We start from the raw sequence: 18341 nt of genomic DNA on the forward strand, positions 1-18341 counted from the left end.
TGGGTTGTGTTTTATACTACCTTTTTAATAAACAAATTAAGCCCATCTTTGCTTGAAAGAATGTATTTAAGCTAATTCCTCGTTTGATTTGTTTTGTAAGTTTAAGACCACATGAATATAAATATAGTTTATGATTGCATAGTAATTTTAATGTGTAAATATGCACTGATATTTTAGAGACAGACTTCGTTATCACTGGTAAGGTTACTTTACAATAACATACATTGTGTTTTCTCTCTGCGCTATAAAACAGCGGTTCCCAGCTGCTGATCTGTGGACCAGTGCCAGTCCTCAAACCACTGGCTGCTGGTCCACAGTGCCTGCTGGAGCGGAAGCTGACTGTTCAGTGAGTCAGCTCCAGCAGCCATGGTGGCTGATTTTTGCGCTGGGACTGAGGTGGCGGCAGGAAGAGGCGGAGCAGCAGGTGCCTCCTTCCTTCCTTCCCCTTCAGTAATGGTGACCTGGCCAGGCCTTCACGCTCCCCTCCCCCTACCCATGGGGGCACAAGATGCACTTGAGAAGGAAGGGAGGCGAATGAGGAGGGAGCAAGTGCACTGCCAACAGCCGCGCACCCAAGATGGGGCAGCCTCGCTCTGGGGGAATGCAGGGGTGGAGTGGGGGCTGAAAGGTGAGGGTGTGTGGCGGGGGTCACAGGGCAAGAGGGTGTTGGCATGGGCTGTAGAAGTCAGATTAAAAGGTCAAAGCACATGGGGCATATGGGTAGGCGTCAAAGAGTGTTAGGCACTGGGGGCTGGGTGGACAGGAAACATTTTATTTAATGAATATGCAAATTAAATGTTGCTGGTTTGCCAAAGGTTAGTGAATGGGTTTGCTGGTCTATGGCATAAAAAAGGTTGGGAACCACTTTTGTAAAAGATTCTAAAAATGTACAGTCAGACTAAAACCAAATTGCATTCCACTTGGTCGTACTGCAGTTTCTGTTGGGTAGCTCATATCAAGATATCAGGGTAGAAAAGTGCTTAGCACAAAGTAACTTAACTACTGTATTCTGTTGAACAGATGCTTTGTGTTGTACCCAAATACATGGATATAGCCACTATTTCAGTGGGACCGGAAAGCAGAGGGATGTAAGGTGGGGTAGGAGAAATGGAAAATAGACATTGGGAGGTGGCAGGTAAGCAACCATTCCTTGTCAGTGGAGGTAATGACTTCAGGAATGTCTGACCTTTTGTAGGAAGGTAACATTTTTGGCCCTGGTCATGTACCCAGTGATTCATTGCCATGTGTCTTTTTACTAGGAACTTTGTTCTTAAATGTGCACATTGTCTGCTTGATTGTGTACACAGTATCGTCAAAATCCAATTTTTAAAAGCCTATTTTCCTCATTCCTGAAGCCTCTTAACCTGGTGGACTTGTTGGAGTGCATTTCACACATACTTAGTGGCAAGCTTGATGGAAACGCCTAGTTCAGTCACAGCTAGAGGGGCAGAAAGCAGGTAGGGCGATCATGTGCACTCCCTGCATTCTCCAGCAAAGTACATACGTCCATGCTGGGAAAGGATCAGACTCCTCTGTATACTGCAGCATGATTCTTCAGTGTGTCCAGAGTCTCCCAGGGTGTCTCAATTGAAGGCAGTAAAAATAAGGTAAGAATCCTGATACCAGTACTCTTTTATTAACTTCCTTACATTGGTATTTGGTAAAGGGGGTGGCTTTTTCACTGAGCTGTTTACATGCTGCTTGGAAAACCAGTGAGCGAGAGAAGGATTTTATTTTTTTCCAGGCAGTGCTAGATCCCTGGACAGCAGGGAACAGGACAAAGTTGCTCCATGAGATGCTGCCTGAGAAACCAGCACAGAGCCTTGTCATCTGTAGCCACTCTGGCCATTCAGGTTCCCAGGGATTTGCCAAGCACACACCATTTGCTCTTCAAGAGCAAATTAACTTATATCACTGCCTGTACCAAATCTCACAAGAGTTGGGGGAGACTCCCTTTTTGGGCCTCGATTTTAGGGCAATGTCTGTCCTTGTATTTCTATAACAGCTTACCATCTTAAATCCTACTCTGTACTCCTCCAATCCGAACCAATATATTCCTCCTAAACACATTTTAACCACAATTTGTTTCAGACAAGCAACAAAAACTGGTGGCTTCCAGCTCCGTAACCGTTTGTCCTGGAAGTAATGTACGCTGTCTCTTTGCAGTCTTCCTACTGGAGATGGAGGAATGGGAAGCTAGTGAGGCTGGTGAACATACTGTAGAGCAGTAGTGGGCAAGGCATCCTGTGATCCACGGGGATCGTGTGGCCCACAAGACATTTTTGATGTTGCCCATGATTGCCAGATTCTGCTGGCTTTTGTTGGCATAGTTTTTTTCCTGCCGTATTTAAATTACTGTATTTTTTTTCCTAACCCTCCCAATATTATTGAAAGTCACAGGCACATAAACCAAGGGCACGTGAGTTGAGGTGCATGCTGATAGCACACAACACAACTGAAAGCTGTGTGCTCCGTCTGCATCAATCAAAGCGCTGCTACAGTTCAGTCAGCACACACCATAAATTCTAGGTACACAAGCACAGTTATAACAATTACACATTTCCAGGAGACCATCTTGGTTATGACAATCTTGTGGCCCACTGAGATGAGGGCCACTCGTGGCCTACTCACTAGCCTCGGTTGCCCCTCACTGCTGTATAGTGTTTCCAAATCTTGGCCCTGCCCTTAAAGGGACAGCCTCCCTATCACTCAAACCTTATCTAAATGGTTCATCCTAGACTACAGAGTGTTTAGATAGAGATGGAGATGGATTTTTCCAAGTTGGCTTGGAAAAATATTTCATAATTTTAGGTGCTCAACCCCTGTGCAGTGGAAAACTAGATACTAATAATTTTCTCAGACCTTTGTATCTTTCCCAGTGCTGTAACTACGCAGCCCTTTTCACCAGGTGAGAGGAGTTGAACATACTCAGCCCTCCTGCTGGAAAAAAATGCCTGCCTAAGGACACAATTTGAAGTCAATAGTTTGAGGATGGTTAACAAGGGTGACATAGGAACATCCAGCGATTTGTTATGTGGGAAGTAAGCCTTTGGGCGGGAAGTGGAGTGCTTGACTTTGCAATCTTAATGAACTTTTAAGTTGCATAATGACAGGTAGCATAGAGGTGCTTTCAGAAGAGCATTTGTTAGGGAGAGTCCACTTAGCGTTCCATACTAGAATTTGCTTGGTGCAGCTGGATGTGGCCTGGGATTTTTCCAAGTGAAAGCCGCTGTTTCTTCACTAAGGGAAATCAGCCGTGCTGTCTGGTGCAGACTATGAAAAATGACAGTGGGGGGAAAAAAAGTAGGAAGTTTGCTTTTCTAGTTTTATTTGAGTCCGACCTCTTGGAGGCCTAAACCTTCTTGTGTATTTATTTTTGTGGCAGCACCTAAGGGCCCCCAGTCTTGAAGGAGGGCCCCCTTTTGTTCTAAGAAAGATGTATAGACATAAGATGGTCCCTGCCCACTTCTCCCTCATTACAACCACTGATGTCCCCTATGACTCCCTTATTGGTACTGTGCTTAGCATGTTACAGGTGCCAGCAGATGGTCCCTTTTAAGGAGGCTAGATGGGACCATCATAATCTAGTCTGGCCTTTCTAACACCAGCTATAGAAATCCACGCTGTCTGCATCAGATCTAATTTCTCACTAGAAAGCACGTCTTGACAATATAGCTCATCTTGATCTAAAGAATTAGTGATGGAGAACCCATCGCTTCCCTCAGTAGCTTGTTCCAACAGTTCAATTACTCTTGATTTTTTTAATTGCGCTTATTTTTAGTTTGACTGTCTATCTTTCACTTCCAGCCATTTGATTTCATTATGCCTTTCTGCTAGAGTTAAAGATCAGAAGCTCTATGATCAGAAATGTAATCCCCACACAGGTATGCAAAGCCTTTGATCAAGTCACCTCATCAGCTTTCTCTTGGATAGATCAATATTGAGCTGCTTTTTGTCACAGTAAGGCATGTTTTCTAGACCTCATTATTGTATTTTTTCTAAACCCTTTCCAGTTTATATCCTTTTTAAAGTGTGACCTCTAGAACTGGACACACTGTTCCCCTAAAGATCGCACCTTGTTGTATAGAAAGGTAATACCACCCTCCTACTGCCACTTGTTATTCCTCTGCTTTTGCATCCATAGATCTTTGCTTTCTCAACTGCAGCATCATACTGGGAGTGTGAATGCTTATTCACCAAAAACCATCTCTTGAGCATCACTTTCCAAAATACAGTCCCTTTGCTAATGATACATGTTTTAGCTGATGGCAAATTTCATCAGTGCTTTTGTAATTACCAGGGGGTAGATTTGAACCTGGGACCTCTGAAGCTGAGTATAGGAGCCTCTACCTGCTGAGCTAAAAGCCAGCTGCCTCCTACCTCATCCTGTAGAGGTCTCTTGGTCTTATCTGTTGCTGTGGTCTAAGTGCCACTGCATGGGTCAGTGAACCACACTAGGGCTATGTCTACACTCGCAGCTTTTTGCGGGAGTAATATGCAAATGAGGTTAAGCGTGGAATATCGCCAAGCCTCATTTGCATACCTAATGAGCCACCATTTTTTTCAGAAGAGGCTCTTGCGCAAGAAGGAGCGTCTACACTGCCCCTTCTTACGCAAGAAAAATCCTCTTGTGCAATGCCGTTACACCTATTACTTTTCAGGAAGAATGGCATTGTGCAAGAGGGTTTTTCTTGCGTAAGAAGGGGCAGTGTAGACGCTCCTTCTTGCGCAAGAGCCTCTTCTGAAAAAAATGGTGGCTCATTAGGTATGCAAATGAGGCTTGGCGATAGTCCATGCTTAGCTTCATTTGCATATTACTCCTGCAAGAAGCCGTGAGTGTAGACATATCCCCAGTGTGTGGGTTACACTTACACCTATCCAGCATTTTTTTAAATGTTTGGGAAACTCTGGTCTGTTTGCATAGGTTGCAATAAATGCACACTGATTAGTGCCTTAGAAAGTCCTCTATATGGTAATCAAAGGATTCTCATATGGCAATTTGTGGATAGTTAAAATAGCCTGCCTTTAATAGGGAAAAACTTATAGACGCATTCAATTGTGGGGGCAAGATGTGATTTAATCTTGTCAGGATTTGAGAGTCTCTTGCTTTAGGAATATCAGAACTGGGACAAGACTTGTTTTCCCACCCACCCCAAAATTATACTAGCAACTGTCATTAAAATATATAACGTTATCTCTTTGTGTTTGATTTAAAATCACTTGATAGTCTAACCATTCTAAGGTCCACTGAAGTGTCATAAGAGAACCTGTTGCATTTTTTCCCTTTCCCAATCTATTATAACATTCTTATGTTGATGGTAGCAAGACTCTGAAACATAGTTCCTTAGAAGTATTTCAAAGCATTTTCCAAACATTAGCGAATCATCCTTAGTACCTCACATTAGAGTTGGTCATAAAAATCAACAACAGTTCAATTGCAAAATGCTATTTGTCAAACTAAGGCTGCTTTGTGAGAACGTTTTAGCTTTGACAACATTTGAGGGGAAAATTCAAAGTGGACTATTCAATTTAGATGTTTCATTTTGACTTTAAAAATTAATTTTAAACCCAATTTTATAATTGGGAATACATTTTATTGGATAGTGTTTTGACAAGATCATTTTGCTGTTTCTAAATCAAATTATTTTAGAATTTCCTGTGTGGGGTATTTCCAGATTTTACTTTGTCCTGATTTTGAATGAAAATAAATTTCAACTTGTCCGAATTTCCTGTGGGACTGAAATTCCATTTTATGACTAGCTGTGTGATCTGGGAGACTATCTTCTCCTACTTGGTATGGGAAAAAGACTGAAGCTCAGAGAGTTGAAGTGACTTGCTCCAAAGTCACACCGTTAAGTCAGTATTGTCGACTCTTGTGGTTTCAGCTGGGACTGGAAGTTTTTTTGCCATGACTGAGAGAAGCTTCATCCCTTCCCAGAGGGAAATCCTCACCTGATTAGCTGCCTCCCTTCTGGGGAAGAGTAACCAATCAGGTTGCTACAGGAATTAAGACAAAAAAATTAAGCCTCTTTAATTTTGGGGCCAATCATGAGTGGAGGGTTGTTGGGTTTTTTTTTGATTTTTTTGGTTTTTTTTTTTTAAGTCTGATTTTTTTGAACTCGTGGCATTGGCATGGCTGAAGCTCCATTTGGAATTTCCTATGGAAATTGTATGCATGCAACAGACAGTAATGGAACCCCGGTAGTTCAGTCCCAGGCTAGATCACACCATCTCCTACGGAAGTTACAAAGAAGAGCTCCTGTAATACAGTCTGTCCAGAAGCAGTAGGGAACAATAACTGATGCCAAGAAAGCACTTGCCAGCACGGGTTTTAAATGATAGAAAATGAGTAGAGTGCGCCAAGCAAACAAATTTAACTTGCAGCTGTTCAGAGAATCCAGACGTTCATAAATCTGGGGCTTCTGCAAATGCTTCTGACATGAATATAGCATAGCTTTTACCTTGTGTCCATCTAGTTGCTTGTGTGCAAGCAACAGTTGTCCTCTGTAAGCCTGAATGTGCTATTTTCAACCAACATTGGAGTGTGTTGAGAATACCTGATGTGGACTCTTCGATCTTCAATTTAATTAACGTTGTTGAATTAAATATTAACAGTCTAGTAATTTCTGTCATGGTTCCTTAGCACCACCATGAGACAGCAAAGAGGACGCTGCTTGTGAGACAAGCATGATGGTTGCTGGCTAAGACCATCTGAATGCTTTTTGCCAGCTTGGCCCAATGGATACTTTTCCTTCCTATAGTTAATGCTGGTGGACCACCAGACTCCCATTTTGTGACTTGGAGAATGACATGCAGAAGCATTGAGTCGAGGCACAATGCCATCCAAAGGAGTACGGCTTAGTGAATGAATAGCTTGTGTCATAGTTCCCTCCCGCCCCACCCTTTCTTTCTTTTTTGGGAGCTCCAGCCATTGTTCCTACATGTGCACTGAAACTAGATAGAAGAACTAACTGTATCCTCTCGCATACCACCCTTTGCACCTATGGATTATAGATTTTACTACAAGGATCAACCTGGGCATTTATCACGCTGTACAGATAGCCATGTACATTTGATTTAGCAACTATGTCCATGCAGGCTTTTATTAAATTGGTGGAGAAAGGATGAGCATCAGATACAGGATCTGTCCCCGTTTCTACTCAAAGTAAACTTTCCAGTCCTAAGCTTCAGTGGGAAGATTATCAAACCCAATGTTGGCAATACAATTTTGGTTCAGTGATTCTTCTTGTTTTACTTCTTAGGCACTGTTAGTCACTGAAGATGGAAGCAGAAAGGAAAAACGCTCCAATACTGAGTAAAAGCAAACCGCCTGTGAAAACAGAGTGGGGGTCTCAGAGTGTTGTGTTCACTTACTTTCAAGGGGACATGAACAGTGTGATAGATGAGCACTTTTCTAGAGCGTTAAGCAATGCCAAGAACCCGCAAGATCTGAGCACAAAGCACAAGAGTGAGGATGTTAACCTGAAGAATGGTGAGCAGTTTTCCATGTGTGTGTTTGTGTAATGCTGCTATTTAACTCACCAACTAGAGTGTCATGCCGAGACATTTAGACTGAGGACTAGGGATCTTAAATTTTGATTAATTAATCAAATAGTTGATGGGATTTCCATTGACTATTCGATTAGTCGATAAGGACCAGCGCGGTGTTCCGCCTTTGAAAGGTACAAGAGCCCCAGCGGGAACTCTTGTGCATTTCAAAGACTGAAACGCTGCATGGAGCCCGAAGTCAGCGGGGAGTCCCCCACTGACCATGGGACCCATGCGGCTTCCTCTTTGAAATGTACAAAAGCCCCAGCAGGGATTCTTGTACATTTCAAAGTTGGAACGCCGCCACTGCGCCCCTGCCCCCTCCCCCGGAGCTGGAGGGAACCAGTTTTTAAGTCGGCTCCCTCCAGCACCCCGTCCTCTTCCCTCTGCCCCCCCCCCCTCGCTGCCTCTTTTTGATAGAGGCAGCAAGCAGGGTGGGGGTGGGGGGGTGAGTGGCTAGTCGATTAGTTGTTTACATCCCTACTGAGGACCAAATTATCATATGTGCGTCTATGTACCCCCACTTTCACATGAGTCCAAATTCTGTTCAAGAGCAAAATAATTCTTTCAAAGCCCTGATCTTGTACTTAAGATTTCATGGGTAAGCCACTGGGTCTGCCTGTGTGGCTCTTCAGTGAATCTCTGCAGGATGGGTGCCCCACCCTTCTGAAGAAAGTCCCAAGATGAATTGCATCATTTAAATTTTTTTAAAAAATTAAACTGAGAGTTGGTTTTGCTGTGACTTGAGATGCTCCCCCAGATTTCATCCCTGCCTTCAGGGAAACCTTATCTGACTGGCAACTTTTTGCCAGAAGGTGGGTGGCTAGAGAAGGCTGCTGCAAGATTTAAGACACAGTTTAAGACATTGAGGAACGCTAGGCTACCCACCCCTCAGGAGAAGTACTTGATGTTTCATATTCAGTGGGAGGTGGTACTGACTTTCTAGGTTAGTCTATTTTAGTGTAGATTTGTTTCTTTTTAAATCTATTATTGTAAAAGTTTCCTTTGTATGTAATTTGGAGCACATTTTGCAGTCCTTAACTTGGGTAAATTTCCCATAACATTATTGGAATTTGTCTTGGAAAAGTAAAATAAAGACTTCAATAAAGCTTCAAAACACTCTTTCCTTTAAAACTAGATGGCCACATGTCTCCGCATCAGTGGAATTTCTCTTCTCACTGGATCAAGTCTTATCAATCATCTCCTGCTACAAACACATCACATTCTGATCTGCATTTGTTGGCTGCTGCCAATGATCTCCAACAGGCATCCGTTCTGCGACATTGTCCTATTCAGCCTGCAGATTTGTGGCCCTTCCCTTCGATAAATCATCCAAGTCTTATTGGTTCAGGAGATTCTCGCTCCTTACCTGACCCTCACATGGTTCAGGGACCGATGTCTGATGGGAAATACGGTTCTCTTCTGGATCTTCTGCAACAGGACAGGTGCCCAGCATCTAACCAGGAATCTATCGTGAAACAAAGTTCTAGCTCAGCCTGTTTTACTGGACCAGCTAGGTCACAAAATGAGTGTCAAAGTTCAACTCCCAGGGGAGGTAAGAAAATATTTACAATCTCTTTTACGCCGATTTACAAATGAAAAATTAAAATTTGTGCTTGAAGGTGGTTAAAGCAGACTTGTTTAGTCCAGCCTGGTCATAATGAAATAAGTTTCTAATGTTTGTCTATTAATAATCACACACTTACACTTATTAATTTTCATAGGTTCTTTCTAAGAAGTGGGCTATACAGAAGTTTCTCTTACACATTTTCTCTCTTATTACAGGACTGGCCTGATTTGCAAGATTCAGTTGACCCAGTACACAGAAACCACAATTCTACTCATCAATATAACCAAACAGCAGAAACTCTTATACACACCAATTAGTTGACACTAGTTCAGGAAGCCAAAGAACCCAAAAACCAGGGACCTAGACTGGAACTTGTTTTTAATACTCCATCTTTATGTGATGTATGGTATATGCAACTATATTTGTTCACAGAAATTGATCATAATATTAATATCTGCCTCTTGTCCCTGTGTGGCATTCTGGATATCTCTAAATTATGCTTTTAATAATTAACATCAGGTATTTCTTATACATTAATACAGTCTACCTGCCTAGTTACCAAATTGCCAGAATTCCCTTACTGTAGAATTACTTGTATAATTGTGTGATGTACCATACTACTGTGGTCACTTCTCTCTCACACACAAACACAGAGAATAAAAGTGCAGAATTAATGAACCGGGCTTAACTTCTTGGGCCTGCTAATTTCTAATTGAAACTCAACCTTTAGCATAACTACTTCCACAAAGTCTCACATTAATAAAACAGGGTTTAACCATAGCAAAGCCTAATAACCCAATTACTTGTGTTCTCCTACTTGACCCATTACGTTTAGCACAAAAATCCATACACAGCAATATCACTGCCCCAGTAATGCCCCTTTTATAGCAAGCTAATAAGGCAAGGTTAACAATTCAGAATCCTTGTCTGGAATTATTTTTAACAGCATCTATGATATGTATTATAGTACTTGGAAGTTGTATATTGGCTGCACCATAATTGTTTCCTCTATAGTTGCTTGCAAAGCTCTTTCCCCTCTGTGTTACTTTGAGGAGATACCAAATATGTAAGTAAGCGACAGTGTATTTGGAACCCGCACGAGTGAGTGAGATCTACTGGTGAAAAGTGCTATACAGGCAGTCCCCGAGTTACGCGGATCTGATTTATGTCAGATCCGCAGTTACGAACGGGGCCCGTCTCCCTGGTCTCCAGCAGACCAGGGAGAGGAAGCAAAATGGGGGAGCACGCGGGCAGCGGACAGCCCAGACGCGTCTGGGCTGTCCGCTGCCCGCGTGTTCCACCGCTTTGCTCCCCGTCCCCCTGGTCTGCAGACCAGGGAGACTGGGAGCAAAGCCGCGGAATCAGCCGCTGATCAGTTTCAGCAGCAGCTGACTTGGGGATGCCTGGGGTTCTTAAGTTGAATCTGTATGTAAGTCAGAACTGGCATCCAGATTCAGCGGCTGTTGAAACTGATCAGTTTCAGCAGCGGCTGAATCTGGACGCCAGTTCCGACTTACATACAGATTCAACTTAAGAACAAACCTACAGTCCCTATCTTGTACGTAACCCGGGGACTGCCTGTATAAGAGTGAGGGGTACTCAATGTGGGTAACAAACAGCTGGGTATGTGCCAGGTGCTCAAAGCGTGGCTATAAATGGAGTGGAATGCTTAGGTATTATTTGAGCAATCTGACTATTGTGTGTGCATTAATTATATAGACCCCCCATGTAGTAACAAACCACAGCACCCATAAAAAGTGTCTAAGGGTTTTTTCCCTCGCCTGTTTCTGCTTCTTACAACAATAATTGGGGTAATAGACTGGTCCTTGAGCCATGCTTGTCTCTCAGGCAGTCTCAGAAAATGGTACTAATGTTCACTTCAATCACTACTGCGTATGTATTTAACGTGATGTTCAGGAAACTCTAAAGACAGGGAGTAATTCACGTTGCGGCTGAGCCTGTTCCTCTCTGAAAGGGGTTAAGGTACCAGGACTTGGAAGACCTAGGTTCAAGTCACTGCTCTGCCACAGCCTTCCTGTGTGACCTTGGACAAGTCACTTAGCCTCTCTTTTCCTCTATACTTTACCCAGTTGCCGTGGGATCCAGTGATTCAAAAGGGCCTAGGGCTGTTTCTACATGTCAAAGGTGGAGACGCCCCATCGAATAGTCGATGCAAAATGCATGGACTATTCAATTAGTCAATTACCCACAATTTAAAATCCCTAGTGAAATACTCTGGTGATGGGGGGCCAGAGCCCCCCAACACAATAGCTTCATACCAATCCAGCAGGGAAATCTGGTTGTTATTTGTAACATGGTCATAAGTACCCACAGGCGATCCCATTCAGTGAGGCTCCAGTCTCTGCACCAGAGAGTCCTTGCCCCACAGATCTTTGCTGTCTAAGTTGTGACTAAAATTTACACCATTTGGAGACCCATGAGTTTAGTCCAGTTCCCTGGCATCCAGATCACATCATCAGCCGCTGCTGCTGGCACTAATTGGCACCATGGTTCTCAGACCCATCTAGGACAGAACAGACACGGGGCACACTGGTGGGGATGCTGGCTCCGCTGCTGCCTATGCTGGGTTAATATCCGACTTCTCTAACCAGGGCTGTCAAAATGGGTGAGGGGAAGGGGCCATAAATTTCACAAGAAAACCGTGTTTAAAATTCCTTAAAGACACTGGGAAGAGGGTAGCATATCTGGTGTGGGCCACAGTGGAATGGCTATCGCTGGAAAGGACAGTGGCATCTCAGCAAAGCAACTATGGGGTGAACACTTAGCCTCCAACCTACCTGGGCAAGCTGCCATCCCATTGCTGCTTGTGCTTCCATTGTTACTAGTATAAGTCAAGCTGAAAAGGCGAGAGTAGATTCTCCAGTCGGACTGCGGAGGGTGTCTGTGCTCAGGCCCCATATGGAAATGCAGAGTATGTTTCTGAGATTTTGTGTGTTCGATCCATGATGAATATATGGATTTAGATCTGTGTTCACATTGTGTGTACAATTCAGAGATTTCTCCTTGCAGGGTGCAATGTGCGCCGTCATTAGTACTTGCAACTATTAAGTGATGTTTTTACTATTTTCAAGGTGTACTCTGGACTTCTAGGATTCTAATTAAGTAGGGCTTGGTATTAGAACAGATGGGACTCCCTCTTGCACTAACAGGAAGAAGTGCAACAGCTGAGTGAGTGTAGGTCCACTATGAGGGAAGACTGAAAGAACTGGGTTTGTTTAATTTAGAAAAGAGAAGACTGAGAGGGGACATGGTAGCGGTTTTCAAGTACCTAAAAGGGTGTCACAAGGAAGAGGGAGAAAAATTGTTCTCAACGTCTGATGGTAGGACAAGACGCGAGGGGCTTAAATTGCAGGAAGGGAGGTTTAGGTTGGATATTAGGGAAAATCTCCCTAATTGTCAGGGTGGTTAAACACTGGAATAAATTGCCTAGGGAGGTTGTGGAATCTCTAGCCCTGGAGATATTTAAGAGCAGGCTGGATAGACAGCAATCAGGGATGATCTAGATCGGAGTGGGCAATAATTTTTGAATGGTGGCCACTTCACACATTTTTTAGGTGGTTGCGGGCTGCCCTGGAAGGGCATAGGCCGAGGGCGGAAGGGGAGGAGCCTGAGGCGGAAGGGCGGGTCCTTTAAATACCAGGAGTTGAAAGGGCTCGTGCCTCCCCAGCGGGTCCCAGGCATCACATTAGCAGGGCATGGGAGCTGCGAGCCCTTTCAATTCCTGCTGTTTAAAGGACTCGCCACTCCTGGCCTCGCTGCTTGTGCGTTGCCTGGGAGCTGGGACACTAGCGCCCTTTTAACCGCTTCTATTTAAAGGGCTTGCGCCTGCTGGATGGCTGCCAGGCAACGCAACTGCCCGGCAGGCGCAAGATCTTTAAGCAGAAGCAGTTAAAAGGGCTTGCAGCTCCCAGCACTGCTAGCACATTGCCAGGGAGCCGGGATGTGCAAGCCCTTTTAACTGCTTCTTTTAAAACACATTGCTTGACCGGCATGGGGAAGGCACGAGCCCTTTAAATAGACGCAGTTAAAAGGGCTTGCGCGTCTCCGGCTCCCAGGCAACACACTGGGGGTGGGGCCTGGAACTGCCACACGGGCCGCATTAAAGCCTTATTTGGGCTGGATCCGGCCTCCTCGGAGGCTTTTGTCCCAGTCTTCCATTCCCAATCTAGATGGTGCTTGGTCCTGTCGTGAGGATAGGGGATGGGACTTGATGACCTCTTGAGGTCCCTTCTATAGAAGAACTAGAGGACACCAAATGAAATTAATGGGTAGCAGGTTTAAAACTAATAAAAGAAAGTTCTTCTTCACACAGCGTGTTGTCAACCTGTGGAACTCCTTGCCAGAGGAGGCTGTGAAGGCTAGGACTATAATAGAGTTTAAAGAGAAGCTGGATAAATTCATGGAGGTTAGGTCCATAAAAGGCTATTAGCCAGGGGATAAAATGGTGTCCTTGGCCTCTGTTTGTCAGAGGCTGGAGAGGGATGGTAGGAGACAAATCGCTTGATCATTGTCTTCGGTCCACCCTCTCTGGGGCACCTGGTGCTGGCCACTGTCGGTAGACAGGATACTGGGCTAGATGGACCTTTGGTCTGACCCAGTACGGCCGTTCTTATGTTCTTATGTTCTTCCAGTTGTAGTATTCTATGACCAGGACAGAGAAGCAATGCAGCTAACACCAGAGTTGGCTGAAACTTTAAAAATGTAAAATGGCAGGGAAAACCTGTTGGAGAGAAAAGGTTTTCCATTTTCCTACTACTGTCTTCCCTTTGAGGAGCTCTGTGAGGCCTTGATAATGTTTGAAAAGCTCTTCCAGCCATGTGCCATATGCCACTATGCAGATGCGCAAGCTATAGCACAGAAAAGTTTTCTTGCTCAAGTTCACACGGAGTCATTACAGCCCTGGGATGTGTGACTATTCTCCTTTTATGTCTATAAGCAGGGTCTAGGAATTCTGACTTCTAGTTTTTGTCTCTAACCAAGAGGGTACTTCTCAAGGCACTATCGACTTTTGTCTAGAACTGCTGATACTTATGATTATAAAAGCACCTAATTCTGTGCAAGGGTTCTGCAATGCCTGTGCTGAAGGTTGGGTTGCAAATGCGTGGTTCCCAGCCACATCACCCGGGAGAGCGGAGTGGGTTCGGTTGCCGCAGTGAAGCGGAGCAAACTGGCTGAGAGAGGGTGTAGCAGAGGAAGCTTGCTGGGTTGCTCCACTTCCTACAGTAGTGGTGAGCGCAAGGGTAGACCTGACCTCTGCTGCCAGCGCCAGACCACCCCAGTAATCTTCTAGGCTGCTCTGCCACCCGCAGGTCCACCCCCAGAGGGCAGGGCCTGGGCTGGTCGTCCTAAAGAGCTCCTGTAATCTTCATGCAATACACCTGTCTACCCAACAAGGTATAGTTCCAGGTGTATTACACACTTCTAGGACTAGTCATTTTTCTTTGCAGAGGCTGTGGTTTGCTATGCTAGTCAGGACACTTCATATCTGTGTTTCTCAACTGTCTACCTTTAGGGTAGATTGACCATAGGCCTGTCTCCTTTTTGTAGTAGAGATATTAGAAACACCAGGCCTGACACCGGCGGTGGCCATGCTAGTGCTAGTGGAGCAATAAGCCTCACATCCTTCAAGCTTCCTGTATTTCACGTTCACTTTGCCCTCCTCTTATGGGAGGTGGCTCTGGTCATGTGTCTTCTTTACACTTTCAATGAGCCGATTTGTCTCTGCACTGGCACAGCCCCAATGAAATGACCCCCAGGTGCCAAAAAAGGCATTTTTCTGAGGAGACCTGTATGGTGGTGCTGTACGACACATTGACTACTTTCATATTGCTGTGTTTTTCAGGTATCCAGCCTCACGACAGAAGACAAGACTTATACTTTTAGCCAATGGACGGTTCTGCTTTATTCCTGGAGAGCTCTGTGAACTTTTCTAATGTGCAGTTGTGAAGCAGGAGGAAATAGACCAGAGCCATTCAGTGTGTTGGCAGCAGCCAGTTGCATGACTACACATAATAGGCCATCTTGTAAATAAGAATGGTTCACTTCTAAGTAAAGAACTGCCAGCCTCTGGGACCCTATATAATAGTTAAACACATTTCATTTGTACAAGGGAAACAAGTGAAGTCTTCCCCTTGGGCTCTCTAAGGACTCCTACCACTTTTAAATCCCCCACACTCATTTGTTTATCATTCTTTGGGAAGAATTACCATTAGGGGAAGCATGCAGTGCTACAAGCTTTCATGTCCTCACAAGGGCAAGTCAGTTCCCTGCCTTGGCTGCTGGATTTGAAGTTGTTTAAAATAGTTCCCAGGGAGTCTGTTCACAAGGGGTTAAACATGAGGAACCAACCACCATGACCAAGTTCATTTCTTTCTCTTCCCCTCCCCCCTTTGCCTTGAGAGATTTGAAAAAGTGAAGGATCGGATACTTGAATTCATACTTTCAGTTCCCATTGACATCCAGAGTCACTGGGGAAGGGGGGGGAAGGGAGGGACATCACATACTGGGGGTGGGGGTGGGAAATCACCTACAGTGTCAAGTCCCCTTCCCCCAAATTTACTGCCTAGTTTGTATTGAGCAAGAACACAGACTGAACATGCTCAGTAACCCCACTGAAGCCAACTGCCCTCACTCTGCCCCCCCCCCTCCATCAATAGGGACAGGCCATTGCTGAGCCTATATATGTCCCTTAGGGATTCATTCTGTTCTCAGATATGCACGTGTGGCTCCTGTGGACTTCAGGGAAGTAGCATTGGTGAATCTAGTAGGGAATGTGAGTTTTATTGGGTGAGATGGAAGTGCCCCGTAGCAATAGAAGTTAGAGCTGGGGGTGGCCCCTTAAGTCAATGTCTCAGTGCTCCTGCTGGTACTGACTTTTACCCTCCTGAGCTTTATGTGATTTAATGTTAAAGCAACTTAAGTAATGTGACTTCTGAGTAATCACTGCAGGTCCGATGGCAACACGAGGCAATCTGCTGACCTAGGAGGAATCTTTTCTGAAGCATGAATTCTCCCCTCCCCCATCCTACCACCCCACTCCCATGTGCTTCCTGTTGGTATGACACACTTCACTCTGAACTTTCATACGGATTGGCTTTAGCGTGCAACTCGGGTGTGATTATCACATGGAAAAATCTCACTGGATCAGTATACAACTTCATCTAGGTAATGTGACAGGGTCAGGCGAGATGTGGCAGGAGAGTAATCGAAGGCAAGTGCATTAGCCCCAGATTAAATAGGTCTCCTTTCCCTGGGTAAGGTAAAAAGGGCTAATCCAGAACAGTCAGGAACTTGCCAGAATCAATTAAGGCAGACAGGTCAATTGAGACAATCAATTAGTACAGAAAGGTTAATTAAAAGACCTGGAGTCAATTAGGAGACTTCCAGAATCAAGGAAGACAGACTAATCAAGACACCTGGAGCCAGTGAAGAACCAGCCCATACTGGTTAAAAAAGCTCCCCTTTTGTAAGCTGACTGCATGTAAGGAGCTGGTTAGGGAAGGTCAAGTGCTAGCAGGTACCTAGAAGAAGAGCCTGTGGTAAGGAAGATGCTAGGGAGTTGCTGTGGAAAAATGGCCCAGGGAGTTGTAGCTGTCATGCAACTTGTGCTGGGGGCATTGCAGGATCCCTGAGCTGGAATCTAGAGTAGGTGGTGAGCTTGAGTTCCCCCCCTGCATCCCCAACTCCCTATTCACCATGGGAGACTTGATTCTGACAGTGGGATGCATCATAGGAGATGGCCTAATTTGGAAAAGGGTCTGTCCTGTCCCTGAATCACTTTGGAGGGGCAGTGGAGACTATGGGGTTAATTCTGCTCTCTGTTCCCCATGTTGTCTGAGGAAGGTGGCTAAATGAACCGCAAGCTTGTGCCCTTGAAAGCATCTAAACTGAGGGCTGCTGTGAGCCTCCAAGGTGAGCAGTCTGCCTGAAAGCAGGGGTCCCGCTAGAGCAAAGGAGAAGTTTTGTCTCAGTAACTAAGGCATTCTCCCATGACACGTCCTGGACAGGAGCCCATTCCACCCTCAAGGCATTTGAAAAAAGCCAGCTCACTACTGGTAGTGCTTTCTTCAGTTCTCCAGAAGTGCTGGCCTGAGAGTAAAAAAAAGCTGTAGTATTCAAGAAGTGAAGGTGCTCAGGATTTTTCAATGTATTTTTACTAATTCTAGTCATACCCCTAATGTCTCCCAGTCAGAAAATGATTGATGTAAGCTGAATAAGCTTACAGCGCAGGTTAATTAAAAGACCTGGAATCAATTAAGAGACTTGGAAAAATTAAAAGTTATTTAATTGAAAAGAAGCAACCCAATACAAAGGGCCCCTCATGCCCATTGGCTCTTCTCAATAATCCTCATGTGTGTCAAAAAACTACTTGTGAGCAATGTTACACTCGCCAGAGTTGGGAGGTCCTTGACTTGGGCCCACTAGAGTTCTTAAAACTGCAGGATAGTAAAGCTTTGGGATTTTTGTAAATCCCAAAGTTTGGGCCATTTCTCTTTCCTTCCCCATTCTCCCATATCTGTTCTCTCCATTGAAGGATAAACCATGTACTGCTCCAAATGAATACTACTTTCATGTGACATCTCTATGTAACATGTTTAACATTACGAAATCTAGTGAGTTTGCAACACATAGGTCAGATCCTCAGCTAGTATAAATATGTCTAGTTCTACTTATATTAGATGACACCCTTGCCCAAGATCTTCAAGGCCTGTTCTACACAATCATACAGTTTATCTAAAGACCTTGTTTTATTTTGATTTAATAAAGTGTAACACATGCAAAATGGTTTATTGTTGTTTAATCCTCATTTGCAGCTGAATAACTTGCACTGATAAGTTTACAGGTGTAACCCCCCTTTTTTCTCCCTGGGTTACTCAGGAGCAGGTCACACATGTATGTGCCTGGATGCCTGATGTTTTAATATAAAAGGACATCCTTGGTTGTGTCTACATTGGCGTGATCTTGCGCAAAAGCAGTCGCTTTTGTGCAAAAACTTGCTGCCTGTCTACACTGGCCACGAGTTCTTGCGCAAGAACTCTGATGTTCTAATGTATGAAATCAGTGCTTCTTGCACAAGAACTATGATGCTCCTGCTCAGGAATAAGCCTTCTTGCGCAACTGTTCTTGCGCAAGAGGCCAGTATAGACAGGCAACATGAATTTCTTGCACAAGAAAGCCCTGTGGTTAAAATGGCCATCAGAGC

General features: G+C 44.5%; 1 protein-coding gene across 2 annotated transcripts; it reads left to right on the top strand.

Moving 5' to 3' along the window:
* Positions 1-3: 3 nt before the first annotated feature.
* VGLL1 (vestigial like family member 1) lies at positions 4-18011 on the top strand. Of its 2 annotated transcripts, none has more exons than XM_006115439.4 (4): positions 4-1607; positions 7263-7492; positions 8687-9103; positions 14982-18011. In XM_006115439.4, the coding sequence occupies exons 2-4, from the start codon at positions 7282-7284 to the stop codon at positions 15020-15022; spliced, it is 669 nt and encodes a 222-aa protein (XP_006115501.1). In that variant the 5' UTR covers positions 4-1607; positions 7263-7281; the 3' UTR covers positions 15023-18011. The 2 variants fall into 2 exon arrangements, with proteins under 2 accessions (XP_006115501.1, XP_006115502.1); XM_006115440.4 differs by lacking the exon at positions 14982-18011 and adding an exon at positions 9334-10353.
* The last annotated feature ends 330 nt before the right edge of the window (positions 18012-18341 follow it).

This window comes from Pelodiscus sinensis, chromosome 13 (assembly GCF_049634645.1).
Source record: "Pelodiscus sinensis isolate JC-2024 chromosome 13, ASM4963464v1, whole genome shotgun sequence".
Classification (NCBI taxonomy): Eukaryota; Metazoa; Chordata; order Testudines; family Trionychidae; genus Pelodiscus; species Pelodiscus sinensis.

Coding starts and splice junctions, on each gene's coding strand:
- VGLL1 (XM_006115439.4), top strand. CDS start 7,282: ATGGAAGCAGAAAGGAAAAACGCTCCAATACTGAGTAAAAGCAAACCG. Junction 7,493..8,686: donor GGATGTTAACCTGAAGAATG/GTGAGCAGTTTT, acceptor CTTTAAAACTAG/ATGGCCACATGTCTCCGCAT. Junction 9,104..14,981: donor AAGTTCAACTCCCAGGGGAG/GTAAGAAAATAT, acceptor TGTGTTTTTCAG/GTATCCAGCCTCACGACAGA.